The sequence below is a fragment of the Balaenoptera acutorostrata genome, chromosome 3 (assembly GCF_949987535.1).
Source record: "Balaenoptera acutorostrata chromosome 3, mBalAcu1.1, whole genome shotgun sequence".
In the NCBI taxonomy this organism is placed as follows: Eukaryota; Metazoa; Chordata; class Mammalia; order Artiodactyla; family Balaenopteridae; genus Balaenoptera; species Balaenoptera acutorostrata.
This window is the reverse complement of record NC_080066.1, coordinates 37,051,756-37,078,648: the sequence shown is the minus strand read 5'-3', so window position 1 is coordinate 37,078,648 and position 26,893 is coordinate 37,051,756. Positions and strand designations below refer to the sequence as shown.

Sequence of the window (26,893 nt, the reverse complement as noted above, 5' to 3'; positions counted from 1 at the left end):
ACAAGAAACTCCTTTATATCTTTCAAGATATACTTGCCAGGATCTTAATTATATTTTCAGTTTACAAATCTTTCTGGAATCCTGAAGATGTTCTGGAAGCGTTTATCAAAGTACATAAAAACTCTTCATCCCAGAGCTCTTTTTTACCTCAAGCATGTTCAGAACTTTTTCAAATAAAATAATTTGGCCCAAGATGAGAAGCAGCCACTTGTCCCTTCTCTGTGAAAGGGGCTGTTTCTCACTCACCATTGCCGCCCTGGATCAGGCCCTTGAAACGCCTGCCGGCTGGGAGGATGGCTGAGCTGACTAGTGTGCTCATGCACTGCAGGTACTGTTTGCAATCTTACCTCAGGAGCTTCAGCAAGAGGTTTCCAGGTGTTGAAAATGTGGGTTGGGTTGGGGTGTCCTTGGTGCCTCTGGCATAGAGCAGTCCCCATCGGGGACAACATGGCAGGTCCAGATTGTTGGCTGGTGCTGTGATCGGCTTCTCCCCACGAGCACTCTGGGCTGCCAGGAGAGGCTTTTGGCAGAGGGGTTGCTCCTGATGGGGAGTGGAGCCAGATACTGGAGTCTCGTAATTCTGGCATTTTCTGCTTTGCAGACTGATGAAGAGAAGCGACAGGACTTGCCTGTGGTGATGCCAGTTTTTGACAGAAATACCTGCAGCATCCCCAAATCCCAAATCTCTTTCATTGACTACTTCATCACAGACATGTTTGCTGCTTGGGACGGTAAGAACGCTTTGAGCATATTTTCCTCAGTAATGGGGAACTGCATGTTAAGTAGTACATAGTGTAGTTTTTGACTGTAGAATATGTTTGGGGGCTCAGACTTTGAAGAAGGGCTGAGGAGAAGCAGTGAGCTGACACTGAGGGCCATGAGGGCGGGGTGCTCTCTGCACTCTTCCTCCTCAACTGCCCCTGGCCCCAGGGGCTAGACGTTGTTGTGCCAGGTTCATAGATGAGAGGAGTGAACGTGGGGTGGCACAGCCGGTGGTGGATAGCCCAGGATTCAGAAACGCTTATGTTGACTCCAAACCCCACATCGTTCTGTGGGAGCCCTTTTGCCATCTGCTCCCCAGCTTCTCCCGCCTCACTTGGTAGCCAACCCGAGAGCAGGCTGGTCTCTGACGGGTACACGTCCCTCTTCTTTAACCTTAAGTGCATGCAGAGGAGCCTGTCACGTAAAGGACTCTCAGGGAAGGGGCCCCACTAATACTCCCTGTCCAGATCCATGGGCAGGAGACGAACCCCCATCTCAGGGTGCTGGGAGGTGGGGGAAGGGCTCAGATGGTGGAAAGAGCTGCAGCTTTGGGGCCAGACTGCAGGCTCCGCAGCTCCCTGAGTCCAGATTCATGGCCTCTCCTGGCCCCATTTTCTTCGTATGTAAAATGACTTGCTCCCCACTCAGGCCCTAGGGGCTGTGCTGCAGGTGGAAGATGACGGTATAAAGGGCCGGGGGTGGAGGTGCGGCAGGGAGCAGGGAGACACACCCAGGAGAGCCAGTCAGGGCCTGGCTCCTGGCACCCAGGGCCCAAAGGTGCTGATCAAATGGTGAGTGTGCAGATGAGTCCCCCTTCTGCTTCATCTACCAGTTGTCAGCTCACCAGGTGGTTACAGAGGAGCTGCTGGCACTGAGCACAGGACTTGGCTTTAGTTCATTCCGGCCGCTGGGTTTGCTGTGTCTGCTGAGCACTGTGCAGTTGTCTACTCCTATCTGTCCCTCTTCCGTAAAATGCTCTCTCCTTAGAAAGCCTCAAAGTCTAAGTTTACTGAGGCTGTGAAAGGGTATATCACAGTGCCATCTTTTCTCTCCAGCCTTTGTAGACCTGCCTGAGTTAATGCAGCATCTTGACAACAATTTTAAATACTGGAAGGGACTGGACGAAATGAAGCTGCGCAGCCTCCGCCCACCTCCTGAATAGTGGGCGACACTGCCCGGGGCCCTGACGCTGTGTCCCTCCAGTCACTTGGGATTCCTGAGGGCAGTCAGAGTTCCTTGGTCCTTTCGTCCCCTGGTCTGCAGAGCCTGTAAGAGCACACAGGGACGTCGGCAACCTTCTGTAGCCACCATCTGATGCCATTGCCATAAAGTGAGACTTAGTCCACTCAAGGTACCTGGGCCTGCTGCGGGGGCTCTTCGGAAAGTCACTTGAGAACGACGGTTTGCATTCACGTCCGTTAAAACATGAGCTCGGTGGGGCTTCCCTGGTGGCGCAGTGGTTGAGAATCTGCCTGCCAATGCAGGGGACACGGGTTCGAGCCCTGGTCTGGGAGGATCCCACATGCCGTGGAGCAACTAGGCCCTTGAGCCACAACTACTGAGCCTGCGCGTCTGGAGCCTGTGCTCCACAACAAGAGAGGCCGCGACAGTGAGAGGCCCGCGCACCACGATGACGAGTGGCCCCCGCTTGCCGCAACTGGAGAAAGCCCTCGCACAGAAACGAAGACCTAACACAGCCAAAAATAAATAAATAAATAAATAAATAAATTTAAAATGTCCCCATTCCTCTACCTTTAAAAAAAAAAAAAAAAAAAATGAGCTCTGAGCTCGGGACTGCCCCTGCAAAGGATGGTGATGGATTTCCTGCCAGTGACAGAGTGTCTTGTTGCAGTTTCTCTCAGTTATGTTCAGCACTTAAGAACAGCTAATGGCAATCGGATCTTTTTTCACATCATATAAGGTGCAATGACTTCTCTTTTAAAATTGAACAGAAAATGCAGACAAAGAAATTTTGAAGTTGATTATTAATATCAATTATTAAAATGTTTTATTTATTTTATTAGAAGTTCAATATTTTCTATGAATTTAAAAATACTTCAAAGCCAAAGCCACCTTTAAATGCCATGACCAAATTTACATGATTCATCTTCATTAAATATGTATTACTTCATGTACAGACATTTTCATAATGCAAATTTAAAATAGAAAATGACACATTTTTACTGCACTATAGAAATATTTGTGTTATGTTAAACTTTTCTGATTGATGCTAATTGGGAAAAGCTGTTTTGTGGGTGGGTCTGATTCTAGAAGCACTCAACGAGAAGGGCTCCTGTACAGCAACCAGAGCTCAGAAACTGCTCTAGTTGTCTGACGGGCTCTGCAGGTGACTCCCCAAAGTGAAAGAAACTAGGACTTCACACTTTTTTCCTAAAATTTTATAATTGAATTTCCAAAAGTCTGCCTTATTTTATACAGTGTTTCTATGAAATATTCTCCATAAAAACAGAGAAAATGCAGTATTTAGTGAATTGACATTTTATAACCAATCTGTTTTCATCTGCATTTTGCTTCCTGAAATTTATAAAGGTTCTGTATCTTCACATTTTTAACAAAAGTAGTACCATAAAAAATGACACATGATGACATGTCAAAGCGCTTGCCATTTCCTTTTAAACTTGTATGTTTTTTTGTTCTAGATAGATAAAAATGAAATTAAACTATTTGTTTTTAAGACAACATGTGCCACCTCTTCTTTGAAGTTTTATACTACTTAAAATACTTTTTTTTTCTCCCTGTAAATAAAGAAGATACCTTTATTTTACAGAAAAGATGAATGGTTAAATGACTTTTTCAGGGTCACAAAGGGCCAGGTGAATATGTTGACAAATTCTCAGATATACCTTAATTAATTCACCAGTTGGTACCCATTCAGAGAGATCATGCACCCTGGAGGGCTCTCAGGGATGGGTCCTGGGTACCTGATGCCCATTCAGAGATGTCAGGGCACTCTGGAGGTCTGACAAGGCCAGCCCCTCCGGGGTCTCTTTGTCTAAAGAAACAAAGGCCCCTTTTTCCTGTGTGGAGACATGTGACCTAAGTTGATAACTGTGGACTGATGTGGGAAGAAAGCCCTCTCCGCTCCTCTAGGTGCCAGGAAAGAAAAGGAAATGATCCCACAAGGAACTCAACCACCATGAGGTAGAGACAGAAAGATCAGGAGACTTTAAGATAAGTATCTTAAACATGTTTGAAGAGGTACAAGAAGCAATAGAAACCATAAGGTAAACCAAAGTAGTTTTGAAAAAATAAAAAATAAAAAGATGTGAAAAAGAACCAAAGAGACATTCTAGGTATGAAGGATACAGTCATCAAAACAAATGGAGGGACTTCCCTGGTGGTCCAGTGGCTAAGACTCCACTCTCCCAATGCAGGGTGCCCGGGTTCCATCCCTGATAAGGGAGCTAGATCCCCCACGCATACCGCAACTAAGAGCCACACGCCACAACTAAAAGATCTCTCATGCCACGCCTAAGACCAGCACAGCCAAATAAATAAATAAATGTGTGTGTTTTTTTTTTTTTTAAAAAGGAAAACTTCTGTACAGGTTTAACAGAAAACCAGACATAACTAAAGAGAGAATTAGTAAATTGCAAGACTTAAGGAAATGATTCAGCATGCAGCACAGAGATTAAAAATGGAAAATGTGAAAGCAAAGTTAGTTAAAATATGGAGGATAGAATGAAATGCTTCAAAATGTGCTGAAATCAGGTGATCTAGAGGGGAGAAGAAATGGGGAGACGCACTATCCAGAGAAAGCCTGAGAGTCTGTATATTTACAGGGCACATCAAATCCCAAGTAGGAGGAATGAACAACACAGTGAACCCGCAGAGCACTGAGCTCCAAGAGTAAAAGCTGAGAGAGAAGACAGATGACTTACAAAGGGACTACTGTTAGACTGCCATCAGACTTCTCGTGTGCAACAACCAAAACACAAAGGAGCGATACACTTCGGAAAAAACTGCTGGAAGATAATACTTCTTTAACATGAGTTCAGAAAGAAGAGGTAGCGTACAGAAAGCAGTGGTAAACAGACATTGGAAAACATCCAGACAAAACTAAGCAGGTATATACTGAGCAGGGGAAAAAATAACAGCAAGAACCGGGTCACATTCTGAGGTTCCAGGGTATCTGAATTTTGGGGGACACTATCCAGCCCATTACAGATGGTGATATCCATCTTGTGCACACACTCTTGTTCTTAGCTGCTTGCTCTGATGAAGCAAGCTGCTGTGTTGCGAGCTGCCCATGGAGAGGCCTAATACACGGCAAGGAAGCGAGGGCAGCCTCCAGCTCACAGCCACCGTGGAACTGAGTCATGTGCCGGCAACCACAGGAGTGTGTCAGAAGCAGATTCTGCCACAGCCAGGTCTTCAGATGAGGCCACAGCTCCAGCAGACACATTGATCACAACCTTATGAGAGACCCTGAGCCAGAGGACCCAACTCAGCCACACCTGGGTTCCTACCCACAGAAACTGTTGAGAGGGTAAACGCTGTTTTATGCCAGTAAACTTTACGGTAATTTGTTACAGGGCAACAACTAATACACATACGATACACAGCAGTTAAAAAGAATGAAGCAGAGCTACAGATGTCAACTGGGAAAGGCTTAATAATAATATTGAATGAAAAGGCTGAGTTGCATTATGACAGCATTTGCGTCCATTTTTTGAATACCCAAAACAATACACTATTGTTCATGGAAAAATTCATAGTAGGAGCATTAAAATGTTCAGGAAGTTTACAAATACTGTGAACTGGCTTGTGCGACACTAAGCTCCTGGTGTACACACACATTAGAAAACCAAGAGATTGCCCTCCACACTCCCTTGCACCAGGTTTCTGTATCTAATTTAGGTTCCCCTGTCAGATGCAAGGCTCTGATTTAGAAATGCGTCAACAACGGAGCGCACACGTAGAGGCATCGGTTTTGAACTTTCTCCACCAGCAGCTCTGACTGCAGTAGAAGCAGTGAGCCTCTGGGGCTGCAGCAGCTGCCTGGGCGTCCCAGCCCTCAAGTGTGGTTTAGGGAGACCTTCCAGGAAACTCAGTCACGAGTCTGTTTCTTCAGCCCTTCCACTGTTAAATCCCTTCCACTTCAACTAGCCAGAGGGGGTTCTCCGGTCTCAAAGGCCCTTGACCATGACCAGGAGGACACACTCCAATTTAACAAAGGCAGTTACCTCAGGGGCAGGGGAGGCACTGGTATTGGGGAGACATTCAAAGGGAACTATCTGTACCTTTTGGTTTCAAAGGCAAAAAATCTAAAGCAGACACAGCAAAATATTAACAGTAATTCTGGCGATGGGTATATCAGTTTTTAAAAAATATATCACTATACTTTTCTAAATGTTGAAATATTTCATAGTCTTTTTTTTTTTTTTTTTAATGTGGAGATCATGCCTGGTGACAAGATGGCTAGGAGAATATTTTGTCTTTGACAAAGTCTAAGTAGTATATAAAACAGGGGAACCATATGAAAAAACAATAATGAACTCAATTATAAAATAAAAATATTCTAGATACCAACCACAATAAAAGAAACAGGGAAATGTTTGTAATTCATTTTACAAAAAGCTTCCACAATACTGATTTTTGGAAACTTTTAACATAAAGAAATAAATAGTAGGAAGAAATAGGAAAATGATATGAACAGAAAGTTCATAGAAAAAAGTATAAAAGATTCTTAACGTTTATGCTAAATCTAATAGTAATTGAAATGCAAATTAGAACCAATTTGAGATATTTCTCACTTCTAAGATTAGTAAGGAACAAAGAGCTTGATAACAGTGTGTTGAGAAAGATGTGTGGACAAAGGCACGCTCATACATGGCAGGTGAGTGTAAATTAGTACAACTTCCACGGAGGACAACGTTGCCAGATCTATCCAAATCACAAATATATGTGCGTTGTGGCCTAGCAACTCTACTTCCAGAAATCAATTTCCAGAAATATCTTCCAAAGATATACTCACACGTGGGAAATGATACGTATACAGAATTATTTATGACAGCCGTGCTTGTAATAGTAAAAGATTGGAAACAGCTTAAATGTCTATCATTTAAGAAGAGTAATTACGTAAATAAATGATGGTATGTCCCTACAATAGAATCCTATGCTTTTTTAGGTATGAAAAGAATGAGAAGGGGACTTCCCTAGTGGTCCAGTGGTTAAGAATCTGCCTTCCAATGCAGGGGAGGTGGGTTCGATCCCTGGTCAGGGAACTAAGATCCCACATGCCGTGGGGCAACCAAGCCCACACGACACAGCTACTGAGCTCGCGCACTTCAACTAGAGAGCCCGCATGCCACAAACTACAGAGCCCACATGCCCTGAAGCCTGTGTGCCACAATTAGAGAAAACCCACAAGCACAACTAGAGAGAAGCAGTTGTGCCACAACAAAAGATCCTGCATGCCTCAACGAAGATCCTGCGTGCCGCAACTAAGACCTGACGCAGCCAAAAATAAATAAAATAAATAAATAATCTTAAAAAAAAAGAATGAGAAGGCTCTTCGTGTGCTGATATGAAGAGATTGCCAACATATATTAATACGTGGAAAAAGAGCATAACACGGGATATACATATATGCTAGCATTTGTTTAAATGCTAAATAAGCTTAAAATCTCTGGATGTGCACACAAGAAACAAGTGACATGGATTGCCTGTGGTGACTAGCGGTCACAGCCTAGGGGAAGACTCTTCATTCTATGTCCATATGTGAATTCTGAACAGTGATCCTGAGGAATACAAAAGGTTTGAATAAATGAAAAGGCAAACCCTATTTTCACGATGAGTTAATTTTGTAAAAACGTCAATTTCTCCCTAAATTATTCTATGAATTCAGAATGATTCCCAATTGAAAAAAAAAATCTTTTTTTTTTTAATTATTAGCACCTTTAATTATTATTTATTTATTTATTTATTTATTTTGGCTGTGTTGGGTCTTCGTTTCTGTGTGAGGGCTTCCTCTAGCTGCGGCAAGCGGGGGCCACTCTTCGTCGCGGTGCGCGGGCCTCTCACTATCGCGGCCTCTCTTGTTGCGGAGCACAGGCTCCAGATGCGCAGGCTCAGTAGTTGTGGCTCACGGGCCTAGTTGCTCCGCGGCATGTGGGATCTTCCCAGACCAGGGCTCGAACCCGTGTCCCCTGCATTGGCAGGCAGATTCTCAACCACTGCGTCACCAGGGAAGCCCGAAAAAAAATCTTTTTAATCTAGCTGTCATTCTAATGTTCATCTATTGTGTGAAGGAAAGGAAAATTCTGAAAATGAAGAGTAAAGAGAGAGGACTAGCCCAAGACATGCAAACATATCATAAAGCTGCCATGATTAAACCACTGAGACACTGACCCCTGCAAATGAGTAAATGGAACTGAATAGAGCCAGAAATATATCCAAACACACCCAGGAGTTTAGTAGAATATTAAAGGTGCTGCTTCACATCACTGGAGGAAAGATGGATTTATTCAATAAATGGTGTTGGGATGACTACGTTGCTATCTGAGAAATTGGTTAATGTACCAATGCTTGAGAAGTGAAAATTAAACATAGAAGTATTAGAAAAAACCATGAAGAAAATATCTTTATCATCTCACAGTGGAAAAGGCATGATATAAAATCCAGAGTTTAATTCACTTTGTTATACAGCAGAAACTAACACAACATTGTAAAGCAATTATCCTCCAATAAAGACGTTAAAAAAAAAAATCCAGAGTTTATTTCAAAACAAAACAACAAAACCCTGCTAATTTCACCCGAGTTTAAGAGAAAAGACAGTCTGCCCCTGGGCCAGTGCCAGCAGAAGGCAGAGAGGGATGGTGAAGTTGGCACATGGCACTGAAGTGACCATAGGGACCACGCAGAAATCTCATGGGTGTGCATTACAGCTGTTTATAAGTTTGGAAACAACCAAAATGCCCAGCAATAGGTGACTATTAAGAAGAAAAGTTTGGTATGATTCCAAACTGGAGTTCTTTGCAGCCACTAAAAATAATAGTTTAGAAAATTATTCAGTGAAATGGGGCAAACTCAAGGCGGTGTTATTAAGTGAAAACTCGTTGAAGAATATGGAATGACCCATTTTGTAGGAAGAGGGGAAGATACATGTGATTAGAAAAAAAAAAAAAAGACTAGAAGGAAATGCACCAGCATGTTTGCAGGGGTTGTTACCTCTGGAGACTGGGGTTACTGGGGCTTCATTGCCTGCCTTGTGCTTTTCCGGGTTTCCCCAAACTTAATACATGTGATTATTTCTACAGTTAGAAGGCCCTAAGGTTTGAAATCTGAATGACTGAGAAGGTGGTGTGAGTCACGTAACTAGGACTCGAGAGGGGAGACGGCCAGTCCGGACTTGGACGTAACCTCTCTGATGGCCTGTGGACACCCAAGGAGGGAGCCAGCTGGAGGTGAGGCCTGGGCTCTGTAGTGAAACCTGTGTCGTGTTTAGCTCTGTGGACATGACACAAGCCTTGAAGTAGTCAAGGGCAAGGTGGGGAGGGGACAGCTGAAGGGCACAGCTGTAAACCCTGCTGTCAGGGTCCACAGGGCAGCCACAGATGAGGCCTGAACCCCCAGGGCCTCCCAAGGCTGGAGAGGAGCAGAGCAATGACAGTGTTGCAGATTTTTCACCTCCTGTCTGAGCAAACCTCACAGAGGACTCTGGCCTCCCGGCTGGAAAGGACAGTGGCGAGTGGGCGCTGCTAGCATGTCCTTGGGGGCAGAGAGAGGCCACGCAGTGAAGCAAAAGTTACCGACCTGGGAGGAAAAGGTTTGTGCACCCACCTTGTTTGAGCTGAACCTTTCCAAAAAGGAGAGAAAAAGGTCAAAGAAAAGTAAGAAGTAGTTTTGCTCCCCCATGTCCTTCAAAGAAATAATTTGATGTGGAAGAACTGGCTTCTGAGTCACAAGGAAACCTTTTCCCCAAGGATTGGGATCAGAAACAATGGGGAAAGGAATTATTAAAACCATCAGTTCACAACAAGCTCAGGAAGAAGCTGAATAAACTTTGAACAATTTGTCTCATCCTGCTCTAAAAAGAGGAAATTTCGGTAAGTTAAGAACCATCACGTGTGTACAGTTACACTCCCTTTCACTCCACTGACACGGTCTCGAATCACGAGAGAAAGAAGAATGTCTTCACTCCTTCCCGAAGACCTGTGCGCAAGAAAAGAAAGCCCTCAGCCCCTCACCTCTCACAGTGGGGGCAGTGCACCGGCAGTGTGGGCACCCCCAGGAGCTGGCTGGACATGCAGCCCTCTGGGCCCACAGACCTGCTGCCCAGAACCTGCATTTCAGCAGTCTGCCTCCCTCGGGCCCGAGCACACTGATTTTGAAAAGCGTGGTTTAACAGATGCTCTCTGTGCAAAATGAAAAACACCCTGCAACGCGGTGTTTTCACAAGCCACCCTTCCCACTTCCTCTCACCCCCACTTCACCAGCGCCTCAAACCCCAGCTGAAAGGCCCCATTCTTGTCCCATGGAATAGATCCTATTTAATCTAGAAAAGGAGGAAACACACTCGGCCATCAGGAAGCAATAGCATTAACTTAGGGGCCAAAAACAACACTGCAGACGGAGAACAATGCAAGAGGCGGCGTGGGGGAGGATCAAGGCAGCTTAGCTGGGCGGTTTTGGTCACTAAGACAGAAAGGAGGCCCGAGTGCAAATTACACGTGGAGGGTGGACTGGGCAGTGTTTCTATAAAAATATAAATAATGGTTTAAGAATTTATCTGAGGATTTTCAGATATTAAAAATAAGTTTCCTTCCAGACAGAGAGATTGGCCTCACATGAGGCATTGGTTTCTCACTCTATTGTTCAGCTCAAATTATCCCCAAGTACCTAGCAATTTGGCCACAAACCTGGTTTAAGGCCACGGCCTGCAGGTGGGGTGGAACTCTCAAAAAGAAAATGATTTCAGAAGGAAAAAAGTGATTTATGTTTGAAATGATTTTATAAGAAGACTCAAGTTTCCCTTAAGATTAACTTTTAAAAATTGAAAATTAAAAATAATATTTTTTAGTATGCTCCATTCCAAAAATGTATAGTTTCCAGAATTTCACACAAGATTAAAAATGAAGATTAAAACAAGCTAATGGGAGGATAAAACATGCTACAGTGTTTCATAATTGCTACAAGTAGCAGCAAATTTAGCTTGGAGTTCCTAGCAGCCAAAGTAACAACAGAACAAGATCAGTTCAAAATTGATAACACCACAATAAGCAGGAAACTCTGGAAGTCTTTTCCTAGAGATTTGAGAAAATGTCTCCTATGGGATACTCTGCAAGGCAGTTCTGGTACTTTTGACTAAATGCTGTACTTGTACTATGACATCAAGACCTTAGAACAGGGGACTTCCCTGGTGGTCCAGTAGGTAAGACTCCCTGCTCCCACTGCAAGGGGCCCAGGTTCGATCTCTGGTCGGGGAACTAGATCCTGCATGCATGCGTCAACTAAGAGTTCACATGCCGCAACTAAGAAGCCTGAATGCCACAACGAAGATCCTGCATGCCACAACTAAGACCTGGCACAGCCAATCAATCAATCAATCAATAATATATATATATATATATATATATATATATATATATATATACACACATACACACACACACACACACACACGCATTTTTTAAAAAGACCTTAGAACAAAGCTCCAAGTTCACATTTAATGTTGACACTCACTGCCTGCAGGAAGGCCACCATCTCTGCTTCACCGACACTGGGGTTACCTCTCCCACCAGATGATTACCCTCTATCTACCGTTGACTGCTCCAGCAATGGACAGGTGACCCTATTCTGCCCAATACGCCACAAAGAGAAGTCTACAAGGATGATTCTGAATCAAGTTCTCACTCCTACCAGAGAGCTACAGGAAAAGACCGTCTCCTCTCTCTCTCTAGGTGGGTTGGGTCTGGATGTGACACCTGGGACTGCTGCAGCCATACTGCAGTTCAAGGATGAAGCCACCTCCAACAGTGACAGTGCTGAAGGATGGAAGAAACCTGGGTCAGTGTTTATCAACCAGTCCCGGAACCCTCAAAACTCTAGACTTCCTGTTCAGTGAGATAATTGCCTGTCCTTATGGTTTCCACTAGATTCATTGAGGGTTTTCATTTCTATGGAAACACAATGTAAAACCCCAGTTTTTAGAGGGCAAATACAAAATTAGAAATGGGAATTTTCTACACACAAGAGAAATCCTGCATAAATAAGACTATTCATCCCAGCATTATCTGAAAGAGCAGAAGACTGGATATAATCTTAAAGTACATCATTAAGTGAGTGGAGACAGATATCCATCATAAGTTATTAGTCAAATGCATGCACAGTGGAATCTCAAACAGCCATAAAAAAGGAATGGGATAATCTCCAAAATATACAAAGCAGCTCATGCAGCTCAATATCAAAAAAACAAACAATCCAATCCAAAACTGGGCCGAAGACCTAAATAGACATTTCTCCAAAGAAGATATACAGATTGCCAACAAACACGTGAAAGGATGCTCAACATCACTAATCATTATAGAAATGCAAATCAAAACTACAATGAGGTATCACCTCACACCAGTCAGAATGGCCATCATCAAAAAATCTACAAACAGGGGCTTCCCTGGTGGCTCAGTGGTTGAGAGTCTGCCTGCCAATGCAGGGGACACAGGTTCGAGCCCTGGTCTGGGAAGATCCCACATGCCACGGAGCAACTAGGCCCGTGAGCCACAATTGCTGAGCCTGCGCATCTGGAGCCTGTGCTCCGCAACAAGAGAGGCCGCAATAGTGAGAGGCCCGCGCACCGCGATGAAGAGTGGCCCCCGCTTGCCGCAACTGGAGAAAAGCCCTCACACAGAAACGAAGACCCAACACAGCCATAAATAAATAAATAAATAAAAATCCAAAAAAAAATCTACAAACAATAAATGCTGGAGAGGGTGTGGAGAAAAGGGAATCCTTGTTGGTGGGAATGTAAATTGATATAGCCACTATGGAGAACAGTACGGAGGTTCCTTAAAAAACTAAAAATAGAACTACCATATGACCCAGCCATCCCACTACTGGGCATATACCCTGAGAAAACCGTAATTCAAAAAGAGTCATGTACCACAATGTTCACTGCAGCACTATTTACAATAGCCAGGACATGGAAGCAACCCAAGTTTACATCGACAGATGAATGGATAAAGAAGATGTGGCACATATATACAATGGAATATTACTCAGCCATAAAAAGAAACAAAATTGAGTTATTTGTAGTGAGGTGGATGGACCTAGAGTCTGTCATACAGAGGGAAGTAATTCAGAATGAGAAAAACAAATACCGTATGCTAACACATACATATGGAATCTAAAAAAAAAAAAAAAACAGGTTCTGAAGAAATTAGGGGCAGGACACGAATACAGATGCAGACGTAGAGAATGGACTTGAGGACACAGGGAGGGGGAAGGGTAGGCTGGGACAAAGTGAGAGGGTGGCATGGACATATATGCACTACCAAATGTAAAATAGATAGCTAGTGGGAAGCAGCCGCATAGCACAGGGAGATCGGCTTGGTGCTTTGTGAGCACCTAGAGGAGTGGGATAGGGAGGGTGGGAGGGAGATGCAAGAGGCAGGAGATATGGGGATATATGTATACGTATAGCTGATTCACTTTGTTATACAGCAGAAACTAACATTGTAAAGCAATTATACTCCAATAAAGCTGTTTAAAAAAAAAAAAAGGAATGGGAAAGAAACCAGTATTCACTAAGTGAAAAAAGTGTAGGGCACTGTGTATAGTGTGCTCTAATATGTATTTAAGGGACTTCCCTGGTGGTCCAGTGGGTAAGACTCCACGCTTCCAATGCAGGCGGCCCAGGTTTGATCCCTGGCGGGGGAACTAGATCCTGCATGCATGCCACAACTAAAGTTCCTGCATGCTGCAACTAAGACTTGGTGCAGCAAAAATAAATAATTAATTAATTTAAAAATAAAAAAATAAAAAGAAACATGGGGACTTCCCTGGTGGCGCAGTGGTTAAGAATCCACCTGCCAGGGCTTCCCTGGTGGCACAGTGGTTGAGAATCTGCCTGCCAATGCAGGGGACACGGGTTCGAGCCCTGGTCTGGGAAGATCCCACATGCCGCGGAGCAACTAGGCCCGTGAGCCACAATTGCTGAGCCTGCGCGTCTGGAGCCTGTGCTCCGCAACAAGAGAGGCCGCGATAGTGAGAGGCCCGCGCACCGCGATGAAGAGTGGCCCCCACTTGCCGCAACTAGAGAAAGCCCTCGCACAGAAACGAAGACCCAACGCAGCCAAAAATAAATACATTAAAAAAAAAAAAAAGATAATTAAAAAAAAAACCCATTAGAGCTAGTGTTGGGGCTCAGAGCAGGCCACCCCAAGATATGTCACATGGCATATTGATTATTTTGAATTAAAATTACTTAAGAAACAGCTAGCGGAAAAAATGATATAAAAAATACTCTGACCTCCCTATTTCCCCCTGAAAGAGGGAAAAAAAATCTCCCATGTGTAAGTATCCTCCCTATACCAGGAAGATAGAAAGCATCCTTATCATCAGAGCTAGAGAATTCAAGGCTAAGAAAGCTGTATAAACAAATTTTGCTACTTCTTTACTACTCTGCAACCCCAAGCACAAGACCCTTTGTTAAATTTTCACAAATAATTGTTTCTTTGCTTAAAAATGATACATAAACAGCCTGCTTTGGTCACTTTGAGGGTCCCATTTCTATGAGACCTCCACGTGTACAAATTAATTTTTTTTTCCTCCTGTTAATCTGTTTTGTGTCAATTTAATTATATACCAGCCTGAAGAACTCAAGAGGGGGTAGGGGGGAAATGTCCTTCTCCCCAACAGTAGCAAGGTTGCAGGATACAATTTCAATAATATAAAAATCAAGTGTAGGGACTTCCCTGGTGGTCCACTGCCTAAGACTCTGTGCTCCCAATGCAGGGGACCCAGGTTCGATCCCTGGTCAGGGAACTAGATCTCACATGCGGCAACTAAGAGTTCGCATGCTGCAACTAAAAGATCCCGCATGCTGCAAATAAGACCTAGTGCAGCCAAAAACAAAAAAAAGTAAAAAAGTCAAGTTTATTACTATAGAATTAAAAAATGAAGTTAAGGAACTATATTCAATATCTTGTAATAAACTATAATGGGAAAGAATCGAAAAAAAGAATATATATACACACACATATATATGTATAACCGAATCACTTTGCTGTACGCCTGAAACTACCACAATATTGTAAATCAACTATACTTCAATTTTAAAAAATGAAATTAAGAAAATTCCATTTATAATAGCATCAAAAAGAATAAAATTACTTAGGAATAAAGAAGTACATGGCTTGTATACTGAAAACTACAAAACATCACTGAAATAAATAAGTTGAAAAATATCCCATGTTCATGCATTGGAAAACTTAATACTGTTAGGCAGACAGTAGTCCCTGTTAAGGGTTGAACTGTGTCCTCCCCAAAACGATACGTTCACATCTTAACCCTAGTGCCTCAGAATGTAACCTTATTTGTAATAGGGTCATTTGTAAATGTAATTAGTTAAGATGAGGTCATACTGGAATGGCGTGTGCCCCTAAATCAATATGGTTGGTGTCCTTATAAAAAGATGCTAGGAAGAGACAAGAAAGGATTCACCTATAGGTTTCAGAGGAAGCATGGCCCTGAAGACACCCTGATTTCAGACTTCTAACCTCCAGAACTATGAGACAATAAATTTCTATTGTTTTAAGCCACCCAGGTTTGTGGTTTTTACTATGGCAGCCCTAGGAAACTAATAAAGTCCACAAATTGATTTATGGATTCAATGCAATCCCTTTTAAAGGCCCAACTGCTTTTTTTTTTTTTTTTGCAGTAATTGACAAGCTGATCCTAAAAATTCATATGGAAATACTGAAGACCTGAAAAGCCAAAACAATCTTGAAAAAGAACAACAAAGTTGGAATACACACACTTCCTGATTTTAAAACTTTCTATAAAGCTACAGTAATCAAGACTGTGTAATACTGGCATAAGGATAGGCATAAGTTAATGGAATAGAATTTAGAGTCCAGAAATAAACCCTTACATTTATGATTAACTGATTTCCTACAAGGGTGCCAAGACCTTTCAATGGGGAAAAGAACATTCTTCAACAAATGGGGCTGGGATAACTGTATATCTACATGCAAAAGAATGAAATTGGACCCACTACCTCACACAACATACAAAAATTAACACAAAACAGATCAAGAACCTAAACATGTGAGCTAAAACTACAAAACTTTTAGATGAAAACATAGGCGTAAATCATAGTGATCTTGGATTAGGCAATGATTTCTTAGATATGATACTTAAAGCATAAGCAACCAAAGAAAAAAACAGATAAATTGGATTTCATCAAAACTTAGAACTCTGTGCTTCAAAGGACACTATCAGAAATGTGAAAAAACAATTGATAGAATGAGAGAAAGTATTTGCAAATCATGTATCTGAGAAGGTCCTAGAAATCAGAATATATAAAGAATTCTTACAACTCAACAATAAAAGATAAATAATCCAGTTTTTAAATGAGCAAAGGATTTGAATAGACATTTCTTCAAAGAATATATACAAATGGTTAATAAGCACATGAGCAGATGCTCAACATCCTTAACCACCAGAGAAATGCAAAACAAAACTACAATACGATACCACTTCACACATATTAGGATGGCGTCATCAAAAAAGGCAGTTAATAACAAGTTTTGGTGAGAATGTGGAGGAACTGGAATCCCCATACATTGCTGGTTGGAATGTAAAATGGCGCAGCTACTTTGGAAAACGGTTTTGCAATTTTTCAAAAAGTTAAACATCAAGTTACCATGTGACCCCAACAATTGCACTCCTAGGTAATATACTCAAGTGAAATGAAAACATATGTTCACACAAAAAATTTTATACATTTCATAGCATTATTCACAATAACTAAAAAATTGAAACAACCCAAATGTTCATAAACTGATGAATATAGAAACAAAATGTGGTACTATCCATACACTGGAATATTATCCAGACATACAAAGGAATGAAGTACAACATGGATGAACCTTGAAAACATTATGCTAAGTGAAGGAAGCCAGACACGAAAGGCCATATATTATACAATTCCATTTATATGAAACTTCCAGGCAAATCCATAGAAATTAAGAGTAGATTAGTGGTTGCCATGGGCTGGGGGTGGGGAAATGGGGAGTGAATTGGTATGAGGCTTCCTTTGGAGGTACTCAACATGTTCTGAAGTTATACAGCAGTGAGAGTTGCACAATTTTGTGAATATACTAAAAACCACTATATTTATACTTCAAAAAGGGAAAATTATATGGTATGTGAATTATATCTCAATTTTTAAAAATAAGATGTTCGGACTTCCGTGGCAGTCCAGTGGCTGGGACCCCGTGCTTCCACTGCTGGGGGCACGGGTTTGATCCCTGGTTGGGAAACTAAGATCTTACAAGCTGCACGGCATGGCCAAAAAAATAAAATAAAATAAAAACCCGGGAACTCTTTAAAAAGAAAAAAAAAAAAAAAAACAGATGTTATCCAGGCTGCAGTCATCTGAAAGCTTCACTGGGGCTGGAGGGTCTGTCTACTTCCAAGATGAGTTTCTTACACTGCTGTTACCGGGAGGCCTCAGTTCCTCAGTGTCTTTGCAACATGGCAGCTGGCTTGCCACAGAGCAATTGATCCAAGAAAGAGCAAGGAGGAGGTCACAAAATATATTGATGACTTAGTCTTGGATGTTACACACTATCACTTCTGTCATGTTCTATTAGTTATAAGGGAGTCACTAAGTCCAGCCCATAACCAAGAGGAGGGATGAAACCTACACCTCTTGAAGGGAGGGGGCTTTAATAATGTGTGGACACACTTTAAAACCCATCACATATACATGTAACATATCTAGGACACAAAAGAAGCTGACAACAGGGCTCCATGTGCAAAGGGGGAACTAGAAGCCTGGAGGACATGAGTTGGATGGAGATCGCTCACTGTAAACTCATTTTTATCTTTTGAATTGTGAACCACGTGATGTGCTGCCTGTTCAAATAATTAAAAACAATCTTAAAAATTTTTAAAAATTCATTTTCTTTTAAGGAAAATAACTTGCTTTGCTAGCTTAATCTGTTAGGTTGAAGTCCTAAATCAAATTGCACTTTTATAAATAAAAATATATTTTTATATATTTATATTCAACTATCCACACATACATACACATTTTCTCATTCCCTAGCTCCTAATAGCCAAGGTTTAACAAAAGAAAAAACTGGAGGGCTTTCCTGGTGGCGCAGTGGTTAAGAATCTGACTGCCAACGCAGGGGACACGGGTTCGAGCCCTGGTCTGGGAAGATCCCACATGCCACGGAGCAACTAAGCCCGTGAGCCACAACTATAGAGCCTGCGCGTCTGGAGCCTGTGCTCCGCAACGGGAGAGGCCGCGACAGTGAGGCCCGCGCACCGCAATGAAGAGTGGCCCCCGCTCGCTGCAACTGGAGAAAGCCCTCGCACAGAAACTAAGACCCAACACAGCCAAAAATAAATATAAATAAATAAATAAATTTATTTTAAAAAACAAACAACAACAAAACTGGAATCCTTCTTTGGGTTCTAAAATTGGATAACCTAGATGAAACGGACAAATTCCTAGAAACACACAAATTACCTAAATTGACTGAAGAAACGGAAAATCTCACTAGACCTATAACAAGTAAAAACATTGAATCAGTAATCAAAAATTTCCCAACAAAGAAAAGTCTAGGACCACATGGATTCACTGGTAAATTCTACCAAAAATCTAAAGAACAATTAACACCAGTCCTTCTCAAACTCTTCAAAGAAATAAACTAGGAGAACACTTCCCATCTCGTTCTATGGGGTCAGCATTTCCCTAATACCAAAGCCATATTAAGACCATCACAAAAAAGAAAATTACAAATCAATCCGTTATGAATATCAATGCAAAGATCCTCAACAAAATACTAGCAAACCAAATTAAGCACATTAAAAGGATTATATACCATGACAAAGCGGAATTTACAATAGAAATGCAAGGGTTCAACATAAGAGAAAAATGAATGTAATATATCACAGTAGTAGAAGGAAAGAAAAAAAATACTGTCATCTCAGTTGATACAGAAAAGGCATTTACAAAAGCCAACACTCTTTCATTATAAAAACTCTCAGAAAAACTAGGAATAGAGGGAAGATTCCTCAACATGATAAAGGGCATTTATGAAAAAAACCACAGCTAACATTATGCTCCACGATGAGAGATTGAAAGCTTTTTACTTGTAATTTCATGAATGAGACAAGAATGCCTGCTTTCACCACTGCTATTTAACACTGTACTAGAAATTCTAGCAGAGCAATTAAACAAGAAAAGAAATAAAAGGCATCCAAATTGGGAATGAAGAAGTAAAACTATCTGTATCTGTAGGTGACACGATCCTCCTACACATGGAAAATCCCAAGGCATGTACAAGAAGGTTACTAGAGTGAATCAACAAATTCAGCAAAATTGCAAAAATCAGTTGTTTCTGTATACCAGTGATGAACAATTAGAAAAGAAAACTGAGAAATCAATTCCATTTACAATAATATCTATGTGTGGGTTTTCCACACCCAGCAATTCGCCAGTTCTCTGTAGACACCAACTGGGTGCCCTACAACTTATTTCACTTCTGACACTCACTACCCAGAGTTAGCGCAGACCCCAGATTAAAATCTCAATCCCCCTACTTCAGATGCTAGTCACAAGTTTTGAGTCCCCAGGTTACCCATACTTCTGTCTGATTTGGCTACAAATTGGGGGTTCCCATGACCCCATCTCAGGTTCAGTAATTTGCTATAACAGCTCACAGAACTCGGAGAAAAACTTTACTATTACTGGTTTATTATAAAGGATACAAATGAACAGCCAGACCAAGAGGTACATAGGGTGAGGTCTGGAAGGATCCTCAGCACAGGATCTTCTGTCCCCAAGGAGTTTGGGATGTGCCACCCTCCCAGCACACATTCACCAACCTGGAAGCTCTCCAAACCCCATCACTTAAGAGTTTTTATGGAGGTTCAAATATGTAGACATGATGGATTAAATCATTGGCTATTGGTGATTAACTCAATTTCCAGCCCCCTCCCCTCCACAGGTCAGGGGGTGGGGCTAAAAAGTTCCAAGCCTCTATTCACATGGTTGGTTCCTCTAGCAACTAGCCCCCATCCTGAAGTGATCTATAGCCCACCAAGAGTCACCTCATTAGCATAAACTCAGGTATGGTTGAAAGGGGCTTATTATGAATAACGCTCAGGAAATTCCAAGGGTTTTAGAAGATTTTGTGCCAAGAACTGGGGAGAAAGACCAAATATATATTTATTATACCACTACAGTGCAATCTAAAAGAATAAAATGCCTGGGAATAAATTTAAGCAAGGAGTGAAAGGCTTGTTCCCTGAAAATTACAAAATATTCCTCTAAGAAATTAAGGAAGATCTAAATAAGTGGAAAGACATCCCATGCTCATGGACTGGAAGACTTAATACTGTCGAGATGTCAATACAACCCAAAGCCATCTACAAAATTCAGAGCAACTCCTATTAAAATTCCAGTGGGCGTTTTTTGCAGAAATGGAAAAGCTGATTCTCAAATTCAGTGCATGGAGTCCATGTAATAGGCTGAACTGTATTCCCCAAAATTCATATGCAGAAGCCTTAACCTCCAGTACCTCAGAATATGACTATATTTGCAGACAGGGCCTTTAAAGAGGTAATTATGTTACAATGAGTCCGTTAGGGTGGGCCCTAGTCTAATCTGACCGGTGTCCTTATTAGATGAGGAAATTTGGACACACAGAGACCAGGGCTATGCATGCGTAGAGAAGAGCATGTGAGGACATAGCAAGAAGACAGCTAGCTCCAAGGCAAGAAGAGAGGCCTCGGGAGAAATCAAACCTGCTTACATCTTGATCTTGGACTTCTAGCCTCCAGAACTGTAAGAAAATAAGTCTCTGTTTAAGTCTGTGGTATTTTGTTATGGCAGCACTAGCAAACTTATACAGCCCAGGTAGACAAAAAAAAAAAAAAAAAAATCTTAAAAAAGAACAAAGTGGGAGGACTCACACTTCGTAGCTCACTACAAAGCTACAGTAATCAAAACGCCGTGGACTGACAGAAGGACAGACTTATAGACCAATGGAAAAGAATTGAGAGTTCAGAAACAAACCCATATATTTATGGCTAACTGATTTTTGACAAGGGTCTCAAGTCCAATCAATGGGAAAGGAATAGTCTCCTTAACAGATGATGCTGGGACAACAGGATTTCCATATGCAAGAGAATGAAGTTGGACCCCTACCTCATACCATATACAAAAATTAACACAAAATGTATCAAAGGATTAAATATAAGGGCTAAAACCATAAAATTCTTGAAAGAAAACATAGGAGTAATTCTTCATGCCTGTGGATTTGGCAAAGGATTCTTAGATATGACACCAAAAGCATAAGCAATAAAAGAAAAAATAACACACTGAACTCTGTCAAAAGTTAAAACTTTTGTGCATCAAAGGACATTATCAACAGAGAGAAAAGACAACCCACAGAATGAGGGAAAATATTTGCAAATCATATCTGATAAAGAATTAATATCCAGAATATACAAAGAACTCCTACAACTCAGTAACACCCAATTTAAAAACTGACAAAGAACTTGAACAGACATTTCTTCATAGAAGATATACATATGGCCAATAAACACCTAAAAAGATGCTCAACATCACTAATCATTATAGAAATGCAAATCAAAACTACAATGAGATACCACTTCACACTCACGAGGATGGCTATTATCAAAAAAACAAAATCAAAACCAAAAAAACCCCAGAAAGTAACAAGTTTTGGCAAGGATGTGGAGAAATTGGAACTCTTGTACACTGCTGGTAGGAATGTAAAATAGCGCAGTTGCTGTGGAAAATAGTATGGCATTTCCTCAAAAAATTAAACATAGATTTACTACATGAACTAGCAATTCCAGTTCTTGGTATATACTCAAAATAACTGAAAGCAGGGATTTAAACAGATATTTGTACACCCATGTTCATAGCAGCAGCATGCACAACAACCAAAAAGCAGAAGCAACCAAAATGTCCACCAAAATATGAATGGATAAACAAAATGTGATATGGGGAATAGGGAGTTATTGTTTACCGAGTACACGGTTTTTGTTGGGGATGAGGAAAAAGTTTTAGACATAGTGATGATGGTTACCATAACACTGTAAACATATTTATTGCCTCTAATTGTACAATTATGAATGGTTAAAATAACAAGTATTATGTTATATGTTAAAAAAAATTTTACCACAGTTAAATACAACTACCAAAATTCATGGAACTGATGATGGTTAACTCTATGAGACTGAGTAAAATTCACTGCTAACAGTACTGGTTCAATAATTGGCAGATTTAGATATTTTCTACAGAATACATATTAATGAGTAACATAATGAATAGCACAGGTTTTAAACCCTTTACATTTCTGCAAGCTTTGAAGTCTGTCCAAATAAGCCCTTTCTGCTCTGCACGTATTTCTACCAAAATCAGCTGTAACATTAGCTCAGCCAATTCCCACTTCAGGTTATACTGAATCAGTGATTTCTCATCTTTAAAAATATTCTGACCTGTAGTTGTTCTATGCAGATTATTCTAGAGGCTAATTCTTTAGACTCTTCAAAGTTGGCATTGACTCTTGCATAAACAGCTAAGCAGTAGTGGTAACATTTGTTGACTCATCAAGAACCAAGGAAAACCATTCAAAATCATTTGCCTTGTTTTGAATTGACTACTGATATTGCTCCCAATGTTCTCAACTCTTTTTTTTTTTTTTTTTTTTTTTTTTAATAATTTTATTTATTTTTGGCTGTGTTGGGTCTTCGTGTCTGTACGAGGGCTTCCTCTAGTTGCGGCAAGCGGGGGCCACTCTTCATCGCGGTGCGCGGGCCTCTCACTATCGCGGCCTCTCTTGCTGCGGAGCACAGGCTCCAGACGCGCAGGCTCAGCAATTGTGGCTCACGGGCCCAGTTGCTCCGCGGCATGTGGGATCTTCCCAAACCAGGGCTCGAACCCGTGTCCCCTGCATTGGCAGGCAGATTCTCAACCGCTGCGCCACCAGGGAAGCCCTGTTCTCAACTCTTTAAGCAACCATTCTCACCCCTTTAAGCAACCATTCTCACCCAAAGGCTAATAGTTTTAAATAAGTTTACTTACTCTGCACACGTTTCTTCCAGAGAAATTAACTCACCATTGGTAAACAGCTTCCCTTGCCTACCTAATGAATGGGCTACTCATACCTTAAAAACATAATATTTAAAGCCCAGTTTTCTCTTTTTCTTTCTTTATTTTTTTTTGATGACACAATTGCATATGTATTGTTTAAAATGAAAGCAGGCGAGTTCACAAATTACTTCTGGACACTGAAAAATGAACTCTGGCTGCTTTTCTTCTGGGCAGCACCTAAACTCTGGCTTTGCAATATTTCAGGTACATTACAGTCTTCTGAGAGAGGCCCAGTACTTCAGAATCCCTGGGGTGGCCAGAATGCCTCTGGCTTCTTCCGCATCCCGCAAAGGGCTCTCTCCGTACTCCTCCTTCAGCCACTGGCGGAACTGATGGACCTGGTGCTCGTCAAACTCCTGGAGCTGCCTCTGGAAGCCCAGGTTGGGGTTTGCACAGGACCTCCCCGCACGCACAGTGCGCACGCATCTTCCCAGCCGAAGTCGGTGACCGTCATGATGTATGCAACCACCAGAGTCACGCTCCTGGAGACGCCAGCCAGGCAGTGAACAAGGCAGCCCTCACCTTGCAGACTGCACTCGTGGATGAATTTAATACTTTCTTTGAAATGTCTTGTCAGGTTTTGATATGGTGAATCCGCTGCTGGAATGCACAGGTATTTAACCCCCTCCAATGTTGGCCTGGCACTGTCGTGCACAGATAGAATGTGTGTCACCTTGTTCTTGCTCAATTGCTCTGCATCTCTGGCATCTTTGAAGTTGCCGATATACAGGCCAGGCAGGATCTTGTTCATCCCATTCCCCATGGCGGCCGCGCGGTCTAGCGCCCGGGGCGCGGCGGCAGGCGCACTGAGGGCATGTTGGAGCAGGCGGGGGAGCAGCGGGTGGGCGGGCGGGCGGGCGGGCAGGGGGCACTGCGCGCCCGCAGCGTAAACAGCAACACGGACCGGCGGCGCCCAGGCCTCTCTGTCCACTGCTCTCCTGGTCCCCCGCGCCCCCCGGGCTCCCCGACCGCCGGGCCGCGGCACAGGCGCCCCTGCAGGAAGGGGCTCGCGGCGCCCGCCCCCTCCTGGAGTGAGCCAGGCACCTGCCACGCCGGCCCCTGGGACTTGTGGACACGGTTCCTAGGGGCCCGGCTGGGGCGCAGGGATTATGTCTCCCGGGGGCCGGGGCGCAGGGACATGACTGCTGGGAGCGGGTCCCTCCAGGATTATGGCTCCTCGGGGACCCGGGCCCAGGGCGCACGCGCACCCCCGCCCCGGGCCGCCGTCTCCCTGCGCGTTCCGAGACTGGGCGGGGGGTTCTCTTTTTTTTAACGTTAAGTATGCACTAATAATTTTTTAAAAATTAAATGTCACGATATGGTGATAGGTATGGCCCTCAAAACACTATTGAGTTATAAATGTATAACTGCAATCTACTGCAAAGTGGTAACACTGCCACGTACTGTCTCTGTGGTAACTATTTAATTCAGCCAGTGTATCAGGAAAACAGCCATCTACAATTTGTAAACGAATGTGGCTGCATCCCAATGAAACTCTGTATCGTAGACACTGATTTGAATTGTATAGTTTCCACAGGCCACAGTATTCTCCTCTTGTTGTTGCTATTGTTTTCAAGCATTTAGAAAAGTGAAAAACCATTCTTAGTTCATGGCTTACCCAGAAACAGGCAGCTGCGCATAGTTTGCTGACCCCTGCAGTTGAAAAAGAGAAAATGAGCTTTACTCACATTCCTCACAATTGAATCCGGTGGTTTGTTTTTTTCCAGTATCTAATGAGGAAAAGCAGCAACCTCAAGTAAAGTAAAAAGAAAGGTACACCTCCAACTGCTAGTTCTTTGAAACTATGGATAAAATAAACATCTGACAAGTTTAATTTAGAAAAGAAAACAAATGTAACATTTAAAATGACACATAACATGGAGTTTTCCTAATTATGAGAGAAAAACTATAATTAATTATATACTAATAAAATTAAAAATATTAACAACATAGGCAATACAGAGAATATGAATTTACAGATAGAGGGGAAAATTTGTGCTTCAACTGTTAAGAGCAACAACCTGGGTTCTGATTTGGATTCTACAGAGAGGCTCTGCGCCTTTCACTGCCTTAGAGCTATTTTACAACTCTGTAAGTTGTAGATACCTGATAATACAAATAATTCTTATCTATAGACAAATGCAAATAAATAAATTCTGTTGGGTAGAGGTTCAGCTGACTTCCCTCCTGTGGAAGTCAGTCTTGTGTCCATTTATAAATTCATTTCAACGTTCTTTTACTCCAAATTTGTCCTTGACTTCTCCTTTGAACTGACTGTAACATCTCAGTTCTGAGTTTTTAAAAATGCTTAACATGTGTTCATTTTATATCCATCTGTATGAGAGCCATTTCACTTTGTTGAAAATTATACTTTAACACAACTAAGGGCAATATAGAAAAAAAGAAGATAATTACCTCCAAAACTTTCCTGGGGCACTTTCAAATCTTGAAGAAGCAGAGTCTGTGACACAGAAGGCAGAAGAATCTCTTGTCTATTTTATGCGAAGAGCATTAGCTGACCCCAAACATGGGAGACTGCACCGAGGGCCAGCCAGAGCTAGACGCTAAGCTGGCAACTTCCAAACCCAGCTGGGATTGGAACTGCCAGCAAGTACCTGTGAAAACACCCACGCAGGCCCCACCCACCTCCTGAAGCACAAATCACGGCCCAAATCAGGGGCAGGGCCTGGCCACCTGCTTTTAACAAGCTCCACAGGAAGTTCTAACGAGCTCAGGTCTTATTTTACAGATGAAAGAACTAAGGCCTAGAGAGGCCTCGACACTGATGGGAGGATAAAACAGCTTCTTCATGTGGCCCAAGTCGGCTTCCTCCTCCTCCCCCGACCCTTCCCATCCCTCATCTAAGTTATCTAGAGCACAGGGCCTTAGAGGTAGAGGAGCCAGGCAGATGTAGAATAGCAATGACACTGCCTCCTAGTGGGCGAGTGTGGCAAACGTCACAGCAAACGGCCTTGTTGCTGGTTTGGCATTTTGTTAATTTTCTTACCCATTGGTAATTTTAACCCAGCTCTAATTTCTCCCCCCATACAGAAAGCCCACCCCTTTCCTCATCATTGATACCAAAAACCAAGAAGAAAGGCTTCTTTATACGGAGCTGTATTTAGAAGGCAAGAGTATTTGCTGAGAATGCCCGACTCCACACCAAAAAATGGAAAGAAAAAGTTTTAAGAGAAAGCTTTTCCTTACTGTACAATACTAATAAATATAAAGGTAATAATGGAGTTAAAATATTAATAGATGCTATAACTAGTGAGTGAAAAGTTGAAGAACAGGATATTTAGCCTAGAAATACCTCTTTACAACTTACAGTGGAGAAACTTGACAGATGCCCCTTAATCCAAGTGCTCAAAGTAAACATCACTAAAACTCACCAAGTATTCTGTGCCTCCCAATATGATCCATCAAGTACACAGTATCGCTTCTGTGGTACACATCTTCCTTGACTTATGATGGGGTTATGTTGCAATAAACCCATCATAAATTGAAAATACCCTAAGTCAAAAATACATTTAATATACAACCTACTGAACATCATAGCTTAGCTGAGGCTATTTTTAATGTGCTAACACATTAGCCTACAGTTAGGCAAAGTCATCTAACACAAAGCCCATTTTATAATAAAGTACTGGGTATCTCACATATTGAACACTGTACTGAAAGTGAAACAATGTTTGTATGGGTACAGAATAGTTAAGTGTATTGGGTGTTTACCTTTGAGATCAC

General features: G+C 42.1%; 2 protein-coding genes across 7 annotated transcripts in view; one reads left to right on the top strand and one right to left on the bottom strand.

Annotated features, from left to right (window-relative positions):
- PDE8A (phosphodiesterase 8A) overlaps positions 1–3,462 on the top strand; it is a 155,489-nt gene extending 152,027 nt beyond the window's left edge. For all 6 annotated transcript variants that reach the window (XM_028161944.2, XM_057544240.1, XM_028161942.2 and 3 more), the window contains 2 exons: positions 602–731; positions 1,818–3,462. In XM_028161944.2, coding sequence (XP_028017745.2) covers positions 602–731; positions 1,818–1,924 — 237 coding nt within the window. In that variant the 3' untranslated portion in view covers positions 1,925–3,462. The remainder of the gene's footprint in view (positions 1–601; positions 732–1,817) is intronic.
- A 19,723-nt stretch (positions 3,463–23,185) lies between these two features.
- On the bottom strand, positions 23,186–23,979 carry LOC103013038 (dual specificity protein phosphatase 22). Its single transcript, XM_028161991.2, is given in 2 exon segments — positions 23,186–23,570; positions 23,573–23,979. Coding segments are annotated over 2 exon segments (552 nt in total). The 5' UTR covers positions 23,913–23,979; the 3' UTR covers positions 23,186–23,358.
- Positions 23,980–26,893: the final 2,914 nt, after the last annotated feature.